The sequence below is a fragment of the Engystomops pustulosus genome, chromosome 4 (genome assembly GCF_040894005.1).
Source record: "Engystomops pustulosus chromosome 4, aEngPut4.maternal, whole genome shotgun sequence".
In the NCBI taxonomy this organism is placed as follows: Eukaryota; Metazoa; Chordata; class Amphibia; order Anura; family Leptodactylidae; genus Engystomops; species Engystomops pustulosus.
Genome location: NC_092414.1, coordinates 209,787,650 through 209,803,255, shown reverse-complemented (window position 1 = coordinate 209,803,255; position 15,606 = coordinate 209,787,650). Strand labels below are relative to the sequence as shown.

The window sequence follows — 15,606 nt, the reverse complement described above, 5'->3', positions numbered from 1 at the left end:
CTGCAAAGTTATAGGGTAGGGAATTGGTTTTGTCTGTGAGTTCAGGGCCTTCACCCCTCTCGTCATCTCGTCCATTGATGTTTTTTTGAATAATTTTTTCATTTGTAATTTTATCCTGTTAACTAATTGGTTTAAAGCAGATCCAATAGGAATATCCCCAGTAATCCTATTTGAAGCCATTAAGATATCTACCAGGTACGAAGAAATGAGGAATGATACATAACATGAGACAGTTTTCTTTATTTAGTAATAGCAAGTACATTCAAAGAGAACATGAAAGTAAAGATGGAAACCTGCAATAATTTAGCTGACACAACCACGAATCTCCAACTCTACTGCAAACATGGAGAAATCTTCACAGAGCTGGAAATGTTCATCATCCTGGCATTCCCGTTCTGTTGGCCACATCTCAATCCAAGTGTCCCGGGAGATGATGTAGGAATATCTGTGGAGGAATAAACAGGTTAAATGATCAAGATTGCATAATATCTAAGCATAGACAGTACTCTTGTATTCTTATATTTTACTATAAACATGTTGAGTTATTCCAGTGCAATGAGCACGAGAGAAGATTGTGATAAAAATGTCCTTTCAGTTCACCTTGAAGAAATTAAGAAAAGTTTAACTTTGCCTGTTAACAGTCTGACTTTGTATGCATTTTACACAAGTTAAAAAAGTTATAAAATACAAAAAATTGTCAATAAATAAACAATATCATAAACAGATTGGAGGTTATTTAGCATTAGGAAGTCTTCTCGGGGCAGTTCTATGAGCTCTGATGTTGTGGCTTTCCCAAAAGTTCACAAAAGCCTGGGAGGGACTAGAGGGATTTTGCAACCTGACATAAACTAAAGCCTTCTCAACCCTTTCATTTATAGGGACACCTTGATATCTTTTTACCCAAATCTCCACCTGTCCTTTCCCCCTTTGACTTTTATATACCGAATGTTCTTACAATTGAACTTTGGAAATTGGTTGACAATTAAATATATCCCCTAAACAAAGTCAGCACTTCTTACTTTATTTTACATTAAGAGTTTACTTGCAATAACCCATAGTGTTTTGAAACGTAGATTCTGTTTATTAGTATTGTATTGGTATAGACCTGTAGGAAGGGTTAATGAGCACGGAGAGACATTTCTGACTGTATATCTCTAACTAAACAGAAGATAGAAGCTAATTTTCCACAGCGATAGTATAAATTGTTTTGGAGGAGAAAAAGCCTGACTGCTCTCTGGAAAGTTGTTTACCTCTTTAGAAACTTGCTGCAATAGAACATTATGGGGACTCAATGTAAGTCTTTGGATCAATGCTTTGTCATTGTTTGTGCTGCAATGTATCTACTCCTCCCCTAATTAAAGTTATATAAAGAGAACTGTCCCAGTTCCCAGTGTCTTGCAGTTGGGGAACAGAGCTTGGAGAAGAAGACTGCCAGAACACCCACAAGAAGAAAATGAGACTGGGATACTCTGCCATTGATGCTGGGCTCCTAGTCTGTGACCAAGGTACCAGCCGCCTTCTGTGAAAGAGAGGCACATCTATCGCAGGCCTTTCCTCAGCATTAACCCTTCTTTTGCCAGGGAGGAGATTGGAAAAGTCAGCCCTATGCTTTGCTTGTATTGTTTTGTACCTGATTTTTTTTTTTGGAAAGAAGGAAACTGTCCAATGCACACCCTAACCCACTGAATTTATTTCCCATTGGAAGGCACCATGCCTTACCATCCCATCTAGAGAGTTGCAACACATGGGGACAAGTGGACCATGCATAGCGATGGGGCCACCAATAACCCGAGCACTGCATTTAAATATGCCTTTAGACATATAAAGCCTCTCAATGTGGGCAGAGCTTTGTTTTTCCATAATGCCTCTAGTTTGTCCTTTTTAGCTTGGAATAGTTGATGATTGGTGGTATCTTCACCTATTGTTTGATGATTGCTTATGCAATTAAATTTCAATAAAACTTTTCAATTCGTGAAAGCCGTCCTGACACAACAAGACACCTTAATAAAGATAGAATCCCACAAAAAGGCCAAGGTCTAACGAGACATGGCACTCTTAGGTTTAATCCTATATTGGTGGACAGCTATTGGACAGTGCAAGGAGTGCACATCCAAAATGGAAGCAGCGGTATTTCCAGCAAATAAAAAGCAGACTATTATATTTTAATTTAAATCAACAATTTGCAGACATAAATATGTGTTTTACATTGTTAAAACTTATTTTAGTTCCCTACGGTTACTTATTTCAACATTTATCTGTATTACCAACAATTGTAGGGCCACTTACCCAGACCCAGTGAGCCACAGATCCTTGACTACACCCCAGATCACATAGTCTCGGCCTATCTCCAGATTTAAGGCTTTATTGCATTTGGCGTGACTGATAAAATGACGTTCCTGATCGAGAACATTTAAATCCGTACCTGGGAATGAGGGAAGGAAAATTATAGCAATCTAAAAGTAATATAAACATACAAGTCATTAACCCCTAACATCACAGATGGGAGAAACGTATCTACAAATATAAAGTATATCTTGTACTTTATTATGTATTTTCCTTTGTAATACAATTAGGAATATTGTGAGACAATTAAGATATGTTGGCGCATCATTCGCCAGTGTATGAAATAAGCCCCCCCCCCCATCCACCATGCAGAAAGCATCCAAAGGCTCGGGGAACCAGATATATCCTTGCATGCTTGGTGTAGAATTACAATATTAGCTGCACTATAACAAGTGCGCAGGGCCCCATCCCCACTTAATTTGGAGGTGGCGTAAAGGAGAAAGAATTGCATTTCCTACCAGTTCACAAGAAATTGCAAGAATTTCGGGCCTTGTACACCAAAAACCTGGGTTAAGAGGCCCCTTGGGGCTCATATACTACGGGTCCGTGGATTGCACTTTCGTCATATTTTCAAAATTTTCGAGGATTAGCGACACTGGGACAGGTATTTAACTGGGGATTGTGTCACACGCAATCAGATTTTGCCACAGCTTTCCAGGCTTTCATGCAACAGAAAGGAGGAACCAGTCCCCCAAGGCCAAGGAAAGGCTCCAGTTCGGTGGCTACCTTTGAGAGGCTTCCTTTCATAACAAATTCTGCTGTGAGTGGAACAAAGAGACAGACCATGCAGAAAAGGACTCCAAGAGGTCAGTCATGTGTTCCACAAATTATTAAGAAATTTGGATTTGCTCTTCTCTAGATATAATGAAAGAGTCTAGGAGTTGTTAAGCTCCACATTATGGCTCTTAAAGGGAACCCGTCACCACATTTTTCACAAATACAGGTAGTGACAGGTTCCCATAGAGCCTTAGAAACTAACTGACACCTTTCTTTTAGCTAAAAATTGTTCCCCTGAGATTCCCATATATTCAACTTTATAGTTTTACCTGGTATCTAAGCATGGCTACAGCGAGTCGAGGTGGGCGTGGCCTCCTCAGGCTGAATCCAGCAGCTCCTCCCCATCATATCTCTGTATGCAGCTGTAATGTCATGTGACCAGGGTGACATCATCGCAGGTCCTCATGAAATCACAGCAGACTGCATAGAGAGGGGCAGAAGTCCATGGAGGCTGCTGTGATTGTTTTATGTGGTCAGATATGTACATGGGATACAGTTTGCTAATGTTAAGTAGCTTAAGGAACTGTGATGTCACCCTGGTCACATGATATTAGGCCACGCCCTCTAGATGCATAGATGCCCTCCAAAGATGCATAGATACCAGAGTTTATAACTCTAATTTTATGGGGATCTATTTTTTAATCTAAAAGCAGGGTGTCAGATAGTTACTAGGGCTCCATAGGAACCTACCACTAGCTGTATTTGAGGAAAACGTGGTGACAGGTTCCCTTTAAAAAAACAACTTTATTAAAATGTTTTTCTATATCTGCATTATCTATATTACATGTCAAAAAATGTTAGTATAACTGTACAAGGTGTCACTTACCCATTTTAATGACTGTGATAATTTTCATGACATAGACATCGTAGTTATCCCCCTTTTCAATGCCGGTCACTGTTGTTTTATAGACTGGAAATAAAATGTTTCATCAATTACTAGAGTTTCCTGGCCTGCTCATGACATACTGGAGGTGCATCTAAAATACATCTATTAACTTTGTTGTTTTGGTTTAAAATCTTTTGTTGGGGCCCTCAGGGTTTTAAGCCGCATTTATGATTGAATATGATCAGTGATGAACGGACCCGGACTCCAACCAGTAACACCCATAATCGGTGCTGGCACAGAATGTAGGTGTTAATTGTACCAATGGCATTTAAAGTGCTGTGGCTGCACACACCAGCACTAACATTAGGTCATGGGGGAGCAATGATACTCCCCAAAATGGCGATGGTCTGCACCACGTGGCTGCAGTGATTTAAGTGTCGCTTTGCTAGTTGCATTTAAAGAGTTAATGTCAGTGTGGACGTTAACAATATGAGGATAAGTAGGATGAGCTGAGCCAAAGTCGAAACTTCTAAAGAAGGTCAGGGTCAGGTCTGGGGACTTGAACCTGCAAAGTGCGATACAAACCCAAACTTTGCGGTTCGGGTCCGTTCAACACAATGAATGATGATGCAGTCAACTTGTATGTGTTCATTTGATTATGATAAGCTTAAACATAACCCCAAACCAAACCCATTGGGGCTCATTTACTAAGGGTCTGAACGCCGCACTTTTGTCAGGTTTCCCGAATATTTCCGTTTTGCGATGAAATTCCCCCGGGATTTTGGAGCACGTGATCAGATTGTGGCGCATCGGCGCCGTTTTTCACGCAACAGAAATCGGGAGGCGTGGCTATCAGAGAACCTGACGGATTCGGGAAACCCGCAGAATTTAAAAAACTATTTGTGTCGCAAGATCAGCACTTACATGCACCAGGAAGAGGAAAGTGAACTCCGGCGGTCCTCGGCTCAGCAGCGACACCTGCTGGATATTGGGCGCACGACCTAAGTGAATCCCGGCAGACTAGAATCCTCGTTGAACAACGAGCCGCGGGATCGCGGCTGGTCAGGGTAAGTAAATGTGCCCCATTATGTTTTAAAGCCCAAATAAATAATAATAAAAATATTTTGGCCCAACTTCCACTATGCATTTAGTTGTAAAGTGCATATCTGATGTGTAGTTATCTGATCCCAGTGTCACCAGAACACAAGGTACGTAGGGAGAAGTGGAAACGTGATCCTAGGCCTGAAGTGGCTTACTGCCCCCTACCATAATAGGTTGGAATTGGCATAACAGACTTTGCATGAGGGCCTAAAACATTGAGTAAAGCCCTTCAGGAGCAGGTCCTTTTTAGTTTTTGCATTTCCCACATTCTAAAGAGCCATAGCTTTTATTACTCTTTTTTGTTTATGGAGTATTATAATTGTACATATTGTTCTTCTTAGTTTCAACATTTAAAAAACATTCAATGTAAAGTCAAATTGCACCTTTGTTTTCTGGATTTCACTGTGTGGTCAAAATGACTCTTCCTCTATTTTTCTAGATCAGCACAATCTCAGAGGTACCAAGTGTATGGGATTTTGCAAGGTCTTTTAGCTCCACCCAACAACATCACGTGGCTACTAGAGATGAGCGAGTATACTAGTCTGAGCTTGATGCTCAGCACGCGTGTCTTCAGATAAGTTAGCAGAGGTACGAAACATCTGCAATGTGTTCTTCTTTAGTGTTCTTTCAATGTGTTCAGTGAAAAATGCTCGAGTCTCCCTTTGACTTCAATGGGGCTCGTTATTCAATACAAGCACTCGAGCATCGGGAAAAGTTCAACCTGAGTAACGAGCACTCAAGCATTTTAGTGCTCGCTCATCTCTAGTGGCTACCGATTGTTAACAATATGATGGTGCACTCATTTCTAAGCTGCTATAGTCCTTAGAATATACAACATTACAACGATTTTACCGTAATCTACACCGGCTTCACAAGCTTTATTCAGCCGAACAGAAGTATCCACCTCCTCAAGCTGTTGCTGCATAAAGCAATTCGCTGAAAAATTAAAAATCCAGAGGTAAAAGGGAATAAACTCTCATAAAATGAAGCAAAAGCATCAATTCCTGAAAATAATTCTGTATTATTACATCCTATCACCTTCTGCACAGCGACAGACTTTGTCCACGCAGATCTTTCCCAGAAGTTTGCTGTCTTCCGACACATGGTAGAACTTGGTACAACGGTTTTCTGTTTGGTAGCAGATAAAAATAATATAAAATAATAAAAGTTAATATATAAATAAATACAAACATTATAAATGAAATTATAAATACTGTATATACTGGCGTATAAGACTACTTTTTAACCCCTTAAAATAATGGCTACAGTGGGGGGTCGTCTTATACGCCGGATATACGGGGGCCGCACTGTGTGAGGTTTTTTTTTCCCCGCCAGCGCGCAGAGAGCCGCCTCCTGGGACCGCCGCGCATGCGCGGCTGTCCGCCTCTCACAGTCATTAGAAGAGGCTTAGTACGCGCTGACGGGGCGGCGCGCTGTATGCTAATGCAGCCGCCCTGTCACAGCGGTCGGCGTCACAGAGCTGGGGGTCACAGGCGGCACTTACAGAAGCATGTCGGATCTTCATTAAAATCGCAGCTTACAGTTATGATCACCAGGCACTTGGTCTCTTGTTTGTTTTGCAAAGTTTTAAGCAGACTTTTTTTCATTTGGGAGAGGGGTAGTCTTATACAGTGAGTATATACCAAATTCTATATTTTTAGGGCAGAAGTTGGGGGTCGTCTTATACGCCCAGTCGTCTTATACGCCGGCATATACGGTAATAAATAAAAATTATTTCGAAAATGGTACTTTTATATACTCAAGAATAAGCCCACCTGAGTATAAGCCGAGGCACCTAAAAATGGAAAAACCCATTTACTCGAGTATAAGTCGAGGGTGGAAAATGCATTGGTCACAGCCCCTCCCCCCCTAGTATAAGGACTTCAGTATAAGCCAATGTGAGGTTTTTCAGCACATTTCTTGTGCTGAAAAACTCGGCTTATTCTCGAGTATATACAGTAGCTAAAAATATTCTCCTATGTTAAAGGGGTTACTGTAACGGCCTGCTTTCTTTATTGGGTGATCCCACCATTAAAATGAGCACCTGTGGTTGAAGATGTTGACAGAGACACAAAGATATAATCAACCAGGACATTAATGTTGGGTCTGAGTCCAGTAAAGCAAAAATGGGTCTTTCTTCGTTACTTGTCTCTCTGACAATGAGGAATCTATAATTTTTTGCTGATAATTGGGTAAGTCAAGATCTCTTTTTCATGTTTCACGATATGACTCCTTAGCAGAACTGGGACTTTGATCACCCACTAAGATGAGAAGTGAAAAGCTTCATCCAGCAGCTAAGTATTAGGGCAAATTATCTCACATTGTAAAGGAATTCAAAGAAATGTAAACAAAAAGTTTCAAAAATATTTCCACATTTCATCTTTGTAGGATATTAACAAAGTAGTCTACTAAAGGTGTGACCGAGGAATCCTTTTCACAGTTTTAGTACAAGTATTAGTTATTGTCATACCGGGAGAGTAGTAGTCATACACTGTGACCGATCCAGGCTGGATAAGTCCTACTTCAAAGAACTGGTGAAGGTTGAATTTCAGGCAGTCCTCCTCCGCATGGGAAATCTAATGTGGTATTCAAAAAATGTGCATACATTAGTATGAATCTTAATTATATGACTTTCATCTATCATAGGTTTATAAAATAGTGTCTGGAGATGCCCTAAACTTAACCCTTTGGCGCTCTGCACTGTACTATTACCACGCAGGCTCCAGCGATTCACATTCGGCACCAGCACACCAGTTCTTATTCTTACCCGGTCAATGTACAGAATCAATGTCCCCTTATCAAATGCTCCTTTGTTGATCTCAAAGTTGGAGATGTATCGGTCCACTCCTTTCTTGAGCTGTAAAAAGAGGAAAGGGATTTTTTCACTTTTTTAAGAATGTTAACATTACATCACATAAAAGTTTTACCCATCTGTGTGCACTGGGGTTTTACTGTAGGACTCCTCCCTGTAGTATATGGATAGTAAGGCTGGAGATCTGTCTTTCCTAATACAGAATATAGAAAAAAATCTACATGGTGATTCCTTTATGGGAGAAAACTAAAAATAAGCATGGACCAACTATTCCTGATAAACCCGTACTGTTGAAAATAAAGTGATAAATGTAGTAACTGTTAGTGAAATCCTCGGTACGAGCCGCCATTAGTAGGTCACACCAGGTCATGGAATGGGAAATATTTTACACTTTGTCTGAACTACAACTACGGCTCCCATTCATTTTTGACAGGGGTAGTGGCTGAACATACTACTCACTACAGGGACAAGAAGCTAACTGCTTCTAGCTTTGAGTTCCTATGTCTATATAGTGCCAATCAGCAATGATTTTCTAACAAATTATCCAAAAATTATCCCTATTTTTGTGGGGGGTGCCATTAAGGGCACCTGAAGAAGAAATGGCCACCACCCAAGGCCACATGACCCTTTTTCTCTGTCTTATCCCAATCTTTATAATAGCAGCTGCCATTATGAGTGATTGGTGTTGGATGAGTTTTGCTAAATTTTAAGTTTTATCTTAAATGTTTACTTATGGCAACATCAATAAAAACTCCTCTTGTGTACAATCTATACTTATCAACATTTTCACATCTGTTTCCATCTGTATTTTTTTTCAATCAACTCAATAAACAATTCAATAAACTTTATTAAAGGGATCGGTGAGAGACAAAACATGCTACAAAAGAGGTAGATACAGGCAGAATTTCTTAAGGTTTTCCATCCCCATCATCCATAGAAATATCTTTTCACTGCTAAGTGTGATCTTTGACTGTTTTTAAAATCTCATAGAACTCACCCGATTGAGGTCAATTAAATCTGGTGCAAAACCAGTCATCATAGAAATATCCAGGATGGACATGGTGGCATCATGGTTCTTAAGAAATCTGTAAAAATATCATAGCAGATTCTTAGTTATCATATAAACAGGCGAAACTATCAGTGAGATGTATCATTAGGCATCATCTTACTCTTACTAATATAGTATGTACTGTAGGTGCTAGGTTACTATATAGATGCTCAAGTCTTCAATGCTGGATCATAACGCCCCTTCACCACACATTCACTTAACCAGTTCCTTGGAAAATATCAATTATCAAGGCTCAAAGGCAGTGCCAGAACTCGTTGATGGGTCCTTGCTGCAGAGTTTTGAGCTTGTGAACCACACCCAGGGCTACTCTTCTGGGAGCTGTGACAGCTTTCCTTTCAGATTGTAGATCAACTTGGGTGTATGTTCTGTGGAAAGCTGGTGGTGTCTTCTTGGAGCTTGTGTGTGTCAGGTCTGAGATGAGTGATGGACAGCTGAGCCAGCTGCAGGGGCAGCATCTTAGTTGCTGGATCTATAGTCTCCTGACATTTATTGTTTTAATTCTGCTTTGCCAATCGCTTTGTATTCTGACCTTTGCTACATTTTTTGACTACTCATTTGCTTTACAATTCTGTACCTCACTATCATCTTGGTTTGACACAGTTTTCCTGACTTCCCTTGTGTCTATGTCTGTCTTTTTGTCCTTTTTAAGCACTTACTCAGAAAAGGGACTGTTGACCAGTTGTCCTATGTGGCTAGCACAGTTACAATTAAGTAGGGTCAGGCAGGGGTCGTGGGCTTGTACCGCTTTAATAACAGGCATATTGTCAGTGATTGCCTCTCATGAAATTTGCTCATTTAATCCATCCAATACGCATTGGAATAAACTAGATTAAATCATCTAATAACAATTTCAGCAAATGATGGCACTTACCTAGCACATACAGTCATGGAAACAGTGGACTTTGCTCCCTCTGGTCTCTTCACTGTTTGGGAAATGATAAATATATATAAAATTTATATGATTTGCATACCAATCTGGATGTGAGGGATATGCTATTTATCAACCAAAGTTGTCTAATCACAGATCACCTAATCCATTAACTGCTTCTATCTCTGGTTCTGTAGCTCCCAGAGCCAAAACCCTGATGTCATCTGAAAGATGAGATTCTTATCATTAATATGAAATCATGTTTCTAGGAGCTATAGAAGCAAAGATAGGGGCATCTGCAGTGATACACCCTCTGTAGACTCTAAATAGCGTGGGGTCTCCCTGTGATGTCATATGGGATCTCTGTATTGAACATGGGCCACAATCCTCATTAAATTTTCTTTTTCTTCATAATCAAAGAACATATTTCCAAGATGCAAATATCTTACCGTCAGGTTCATCCTTTATCGTGACAGACAAATCAAAATTATTGCACTTATTCTCCTTCTCTGTCTCCAGGGCATGATAAATGGACAGCACCTAGTGGCCAGATAAAAGTCAAGATGTTAAGAGATTGTCCATGATTTTTTGCCGGTTCGCAATAATTCCCATTGACTGGTGCCTTGGGAAACTGGACTGTGCCTTGTATAATGTAAAGTGTATAGTGTATAACATATAGTTTATAATGTATAGTGTATAATGTATAGTATATAATGTACAGTCTATCATTTATAGTGTATAATGTGTAGTGTTTGGTATTGCAGTTCACACTTGCCGCATGGGGTATTCATTTCTGTTACAATCAATCCTAACAGAGAGGGATCCTTATGGGGGTAACTTTCTCTATTACATCTATAAGAGATATGAAAAAGGACGACCACTTTAATCCAAAGATTAATTTTTTTTTCACTTACCGTTAATGTTCCTTGGCCCTTTCCTTTTGCAGTGACTATAAAGTCTCCAATCCCAGATGTCTTGAGAGATAAAGATGAATTCAGTAACAAGATAATTGAATATTATTTTCTGGTGTCACTACTGAATAGGGGTGAGCGCACCTGTTGAGGTTCAGGTTCACTGAATTTGACCAAAACTTGAACAAAAATTTTGTGCTGGGTCCCTGAGCAGGAACACCCACTGGTTACACCTGTGATGCGTATTGGTACCAATCACCTGAGCCCTTTTAAAGCCACCAGGATATAAATGTCAGAGGTGCATCTTCCCTAGGATTGTCGCTCCTGATAACGTCCTAAGAAGCCACAAACCAAGGGAAAAAAGCGGGTATCCGGTACATTTCAATGCCAGCACTGATCACCAGTGGGGGTGAGCCCAAATGCTGAATTTTGACTGAAGTTTAGGTCCGGGTACCCAAACCTCCAATGTTTAATATGGACCAGAACATCGCATTTTCGGTGCGCTCAACCCTTCTACTGAACCAGTTACATCCCTGGATCCTTACCTGTTCTGATCGGGCCAGCAAAGCATTCTCTATATCGAGACGATGAGTTACAGCCTGGGATCTTCCAGGAAGCGTGAAAGAAACATCCAAAGCTAAGTCTTTGAAAGTTGGAACATCTATCTGATACTGAGCAAGGGCTTCGAACTGGATCATGGTAGACTAGAATACAAGAGTTATGGATGTGGTCAACACTCCAACCATGACATGCTAAGTCCATGCTTACAAATATATTTGTAAGCTCTTATGGTTAGAGCTCATTCTCCTGCACAGTACATGCTGGTACTATCAAGGTCTCCTATCGTATTGTAAAATCTTATCGACAAGGACCCCTGGGTTAGCTTCTTCTTCTATGTACAAGTTTTATTAACTGTGACCTCTTGTCTGAAAAAGGAAAAGGTCTCATGACAAGGACTTCTCTCCTGTAGAGCGTAAACTCTTATTGCAGGGACCTCCCTCCTGTAAAGTGTAAGCTCCTATGGTTGGGGGCTAAGAGCATGAGCTCTTAGAATTAGAGACTGAGCTCTACCAAACTATGGGGCACATTTTAAAGGGTCGTCACCAGTTGTCTGTCAAACTTTGTACGTTCTTTTCAGTGCACTATACTCCAAGCAACTCAAACTTCTGCACTAAAGGGGTCGTTCCGGTGCTCAGTCGAACCGCACGCTGCATTTATCAAGCAAAGTCTGACAGAAGTGTGTCACACGCCCCATGGTAAAGGTGTACCAAAAAAAAGTGGTGCACTGTGTGCAAGGGACACCAGATTCATGAAGAACGTGCACCAGAAATTCAGAATCTAGCACTCCCTGCACTTTACACAAAACACTGCGTGTACTACAGACTGCACTGCTCTTAGTACATGTGGGCCTATGTCTTCTTCCTTCCAAATGAGTGTGGTAGAATGTTTCTTTGGACAGGGCCTTTCTTCTGCAAAATGGAATTTTTTATATAAAGGGATCACTGAAAATTGCAAATTTGTGATGACAGGTTCCCTTTAAACTAAAGCTCCATTTAGTTGATTGACAAACCTGTGTTGATCCCCAAACCTCCCCGTAGTATCTCTGCTCAGTGATCCATTTCACCAAGGGTCCAGCTTTCTGAAAGTTTTTCAACTTCAACAGAGTAAGAAGAGCGTAGGAAGTGGCCTCGAGGGACAATAAGTGGGATCCTGGCTCATTCCAGTGGGTGTTACCTGGAGAAATATTTGACATGGAAAATCCATAACATCCTCTACAATAAATAAACTATACGTAAATTATCAAAAGATTTCAATGTGATATTGATTCAATGGTGATTTTGTAAGTTAAACATAATTAATCGTCTGTAAATTAATGGAAAACAAATGTATTATAAAGTAAAAAGAAATCACATAAGTCTTAATAAGTTGTGCTATTTCTGGTCGCCACCTGTAGATGCAGACATCAGGATCTCGGAGTCCTGCAGCTTGCCGGCCTTAGCCAATGCGTAGGAAGTGATGGCTATGGAGTAGGGTTTTTTCAAGGATCTGTAGTTGTCATTCAAGTAGCGTGTGGCTTTTTGTATTCCTGTAGGTAGAATCTGGATGCACAAAAATATAAAAAAAATATTTTAAGATGTGGGAGTTACATATAGGGTCAAGAAGTAAAAGTTCTCCTTATGGAGCCAATTGAAGCCCAAACCAGTTGCCTAGACTGTACTGAAGAGACCCAATCAGGTCAAAACAGCTCTGTCTACAGTTGGGTGTCTGTTCCTTCTGGAATAGATATCCTGGTTTGGTTTAATCCCGCATCATGTCATTAGGCTTCCTGAAGGTCATGCTTGATGTCAAGGGAGCTGTCTTACAAGGTAACCAAAAGAGGTGTGGTTTTCCTTATCCCATCCTGGAAAACTTTGCATATTTTCCCAAAGTTACATATAGTAATACATATGTATAATAAGTATAATACAGTATAACAGACGCTGCTTAAGCCATAAGCTACATTGGGAGAAGGGAGATTGGATACTGTATGGTCACTTTAACCCCATATTCTATGAAAACCATCTGCAGAGACCACAGACATCCTAGAATTCAAGGTATGACTTTAGCTTTGGTATATTGGATAGGCAGAAACAGACTTGGGGGGATAGAATGTTCTGAAAAGACTTGGAAGAAACACACATCAGCCAAGTGAGGAGTCGTTGACCTCTAGCACGACACCCCAAGACTTATAGAATTGTTAGGGATGAGCTGATCGAGTTGGGTTCAGCAAGTTCAGCTGAACCTGGAACAAAAGTCCAGTCTGGGTACACAAACCCAAACACACTGCTAATGCTGAACACACCGATTTCAGCTGTTAACCCTTTCAATGCTCCAGCAAGACCATTTTCCTTTTGATTGTTGCTCCCCATGCCTTTGCGATCGGTGGCAGCACCCATGGTGGGTGTCAAATGCTGGTTGATGGGTGTATCTGGGTGATCAGAAATGACAAAGCTGAACTTGTGGCAGAAGTCCAGGTTCAATAGAGTAAGTAGAAATATCTGGTGTCTTACCCCAGTCCTTATAATCCTATAGATGCACCTGGTGGAACGTATGTAGAGTTGGACTATGCAAGTGGCACATCACATTTCCCTTAGGTGTCATTTCCAGGAGCTCTCAGTCTTTGGTTATAAGATAGAAAAGTGTTCATATTTATTTTTATTTCTTATCAATATTTAGTGATTTGTTCTTATCTTGTTCATGTTTTAGTTGGTATCTGGCTGTTTATTTACATATGTTTATCCGGCTGCTTATAAATTATATACCATCTGCTATTTTGGCTTTTCATATTTTATATAACAGATATTTACCGTCTTTTGGTATTTCCGAATTGGTTGTCATACAATGATGGGGCTTATTTACTAAGGGTCCACGGAGGCACTTTTGTCGGATTTTCCGACGAGGATTGCGCGGCTGTTACAGGTATTTAACAGGGGATTGTGTCGCACCGATCGTATTTTGGTGCAGCTGCACTGATTATCGGGGGGGGGAGCGTGGCCGTCCGACTGATTTGGACTGAGCGGGGGAATTAGCATTCAAATTGTGGTGCAAGATCAAGCACTTACATGCAGCAGGAAGAAGAAGGTGAACTCCGGGGACCTGAGCGGGGAAGCGACACCTGCAGGATATTGGGCGCACGATCTTAATGAATCGCAGCACAGGGCATTATACACGGAGAATGCGCTGGACTGACGTAAAGGGGGATAAAGCGGGGGGGGGGGCAGCCGTGGGAGGGGGGGGGAAATGAGTGAGGAGAAGACGACGTGTGCCATTTGAACTGCTCTCCCCTGGAACTCACTACATAGTGTTGGCAGGGAGCCAGGTAAGGTTAAAGACATAATTAAAGATCAGATAAATTATCAGGTGCATCACAAAGGCATTTTTGACATCAACATGCCGCAGGCTATGGGAACCTGTCATCATGGTAAAATGACCTTCATGATGTCAGGTGCCCTTTAATTTTGCTTCTGTTGCCTCACATAAGCACAAAAGACTGGTGGTAGATATATTAGCGCCAGTCAGAATTTCTCCCTCCACTGGCCGGACCCTGGCACAGGGTGAGACTCGTCTAAAGGGTAGAAGAGGGGACTACTAATGTCCAATGAAAACTTACATTGAGTCGGTCCTTACAGTGAGGTTCACTTTCCAGCAGGGCAATGAGGACGAAGGCGGTGAGACTGGAATCCAGCTCTGCAGAACCTGTAGTAACACCACCCTACGTACAAGAGAGAGGACTGTTATAAATAATATTGACCCAGTGCCATCCCGTGGGGTTTAGAAATGTTCATGGTTTATTGGCTTGGAGAACCAAGTGAATTATGTGGTTTATCTGTTGGTATATTGCCATTTACTTTGCTTGTGAGGTTCTCGTACGGTACGTACCACCATCTCCTGGTGATAGACGGGTGCATCCTCTCTGAACTCTCCATCTGGATTTTGCTTATTTAGAATCAGCCACTTCACCGAATTGCATATCAAATTTTTATCAACATTTATCAGACTTGAGGCCAAGGAAAATATTTTGACCACGTAAGCAGTGAGCCTGAAAAGAAAGAAGGGTGGTAAGTATAGAGAGAAATAGAATGACCAGGAGTAAAATCTGAGTAATAGTAAGCAGGGGAGGAGCGTAACATAGAGTGGGAGGAGATTAAACTAACAGAGGAGTCAGAGTGAAGAGCAAGAATCCAAAATAAGGCAGAAATAGAAAACAATTTTATAAACTTTGGTTAGTCCTGTCGCGATCCCGCGGTGCGTTGGCTGATGAGGATTCGGGTCTGTTGCGATTCACTAAGATCTTCTTCCTGGTGCATGTGAGTGTTGATCTTGTGACACAATTCTGTTTTTAAATTCCGTTGTTTGTCC

General features: G+C 41.0%; 1 protein-coding gene across 1 annotated transcript in view; it reads right to left on the bottom strand.

The window, feature by feature from the left end:
- Nucleotides 1–220: 220 nt before the first annotated feature.
- Nucleotides 221–15,606, bottom strand: part of LOC140128249 (venom factor-like) — a 50,654-nt gene continuing 35,268 nt past the window's right edge. Inside the window, exons 26-41 of the mRNA XM_072149808.1 lie at nt 15,127–15,286; nt 14,858–14,959; nt 12,656–12,806; nt 12,278–12,441; nt 11,253–11,411; nt 10,711–10,770; nt 10,246–10,336; nt 9,800–9,851; nt 8,857–8,944; nt 7,815–7,904; nt 7,518–7,623; nt 6,086–6,175; nt 5,900–5,983; nt 3,947–4,030; nt 2,287–2,422; nt 221–445 (exon numbers count right to left, since the gene is read on the bottom strand). Of these exons, the coding sequence (XP_072005909.1) occupies nt 304–445; nt 2,287–2,422; nt 3,947–4,030; nt 5,900–5,983; nt 6,086–6,175; nt 7,518–7,623; nt 7,815–7,904; nt 8,857–8,944; nt 9,800–9,851; nt 10,246–10,336; nt 10,711–10,770; nt 11,253–11,411; nt 12,278–12,441; nt 12,656–12,806; nt 14,858–14,959; nt 15,127–15,286 (1,759 nt within the window). The 3' untranslated portion in view covers nt 221–303. The remainder of the gene's footprint in view (nt 446–2,286; nt 2,423–3,946; nt 4,031–5,899; nt 5,984–6,085; nt 6,176–7,517; nt 7,624–7,814; nt 7,905–8,856; nt 8,945–9,799; nt 9,852–10,245; nt 10,337–10,710; nt 10,771–11,252; nt 11,412–12,277; nt 12,442–12,655; nt 12,807–14,857; nt 14,960–15,126; nt 15,287–15,606) is intronic.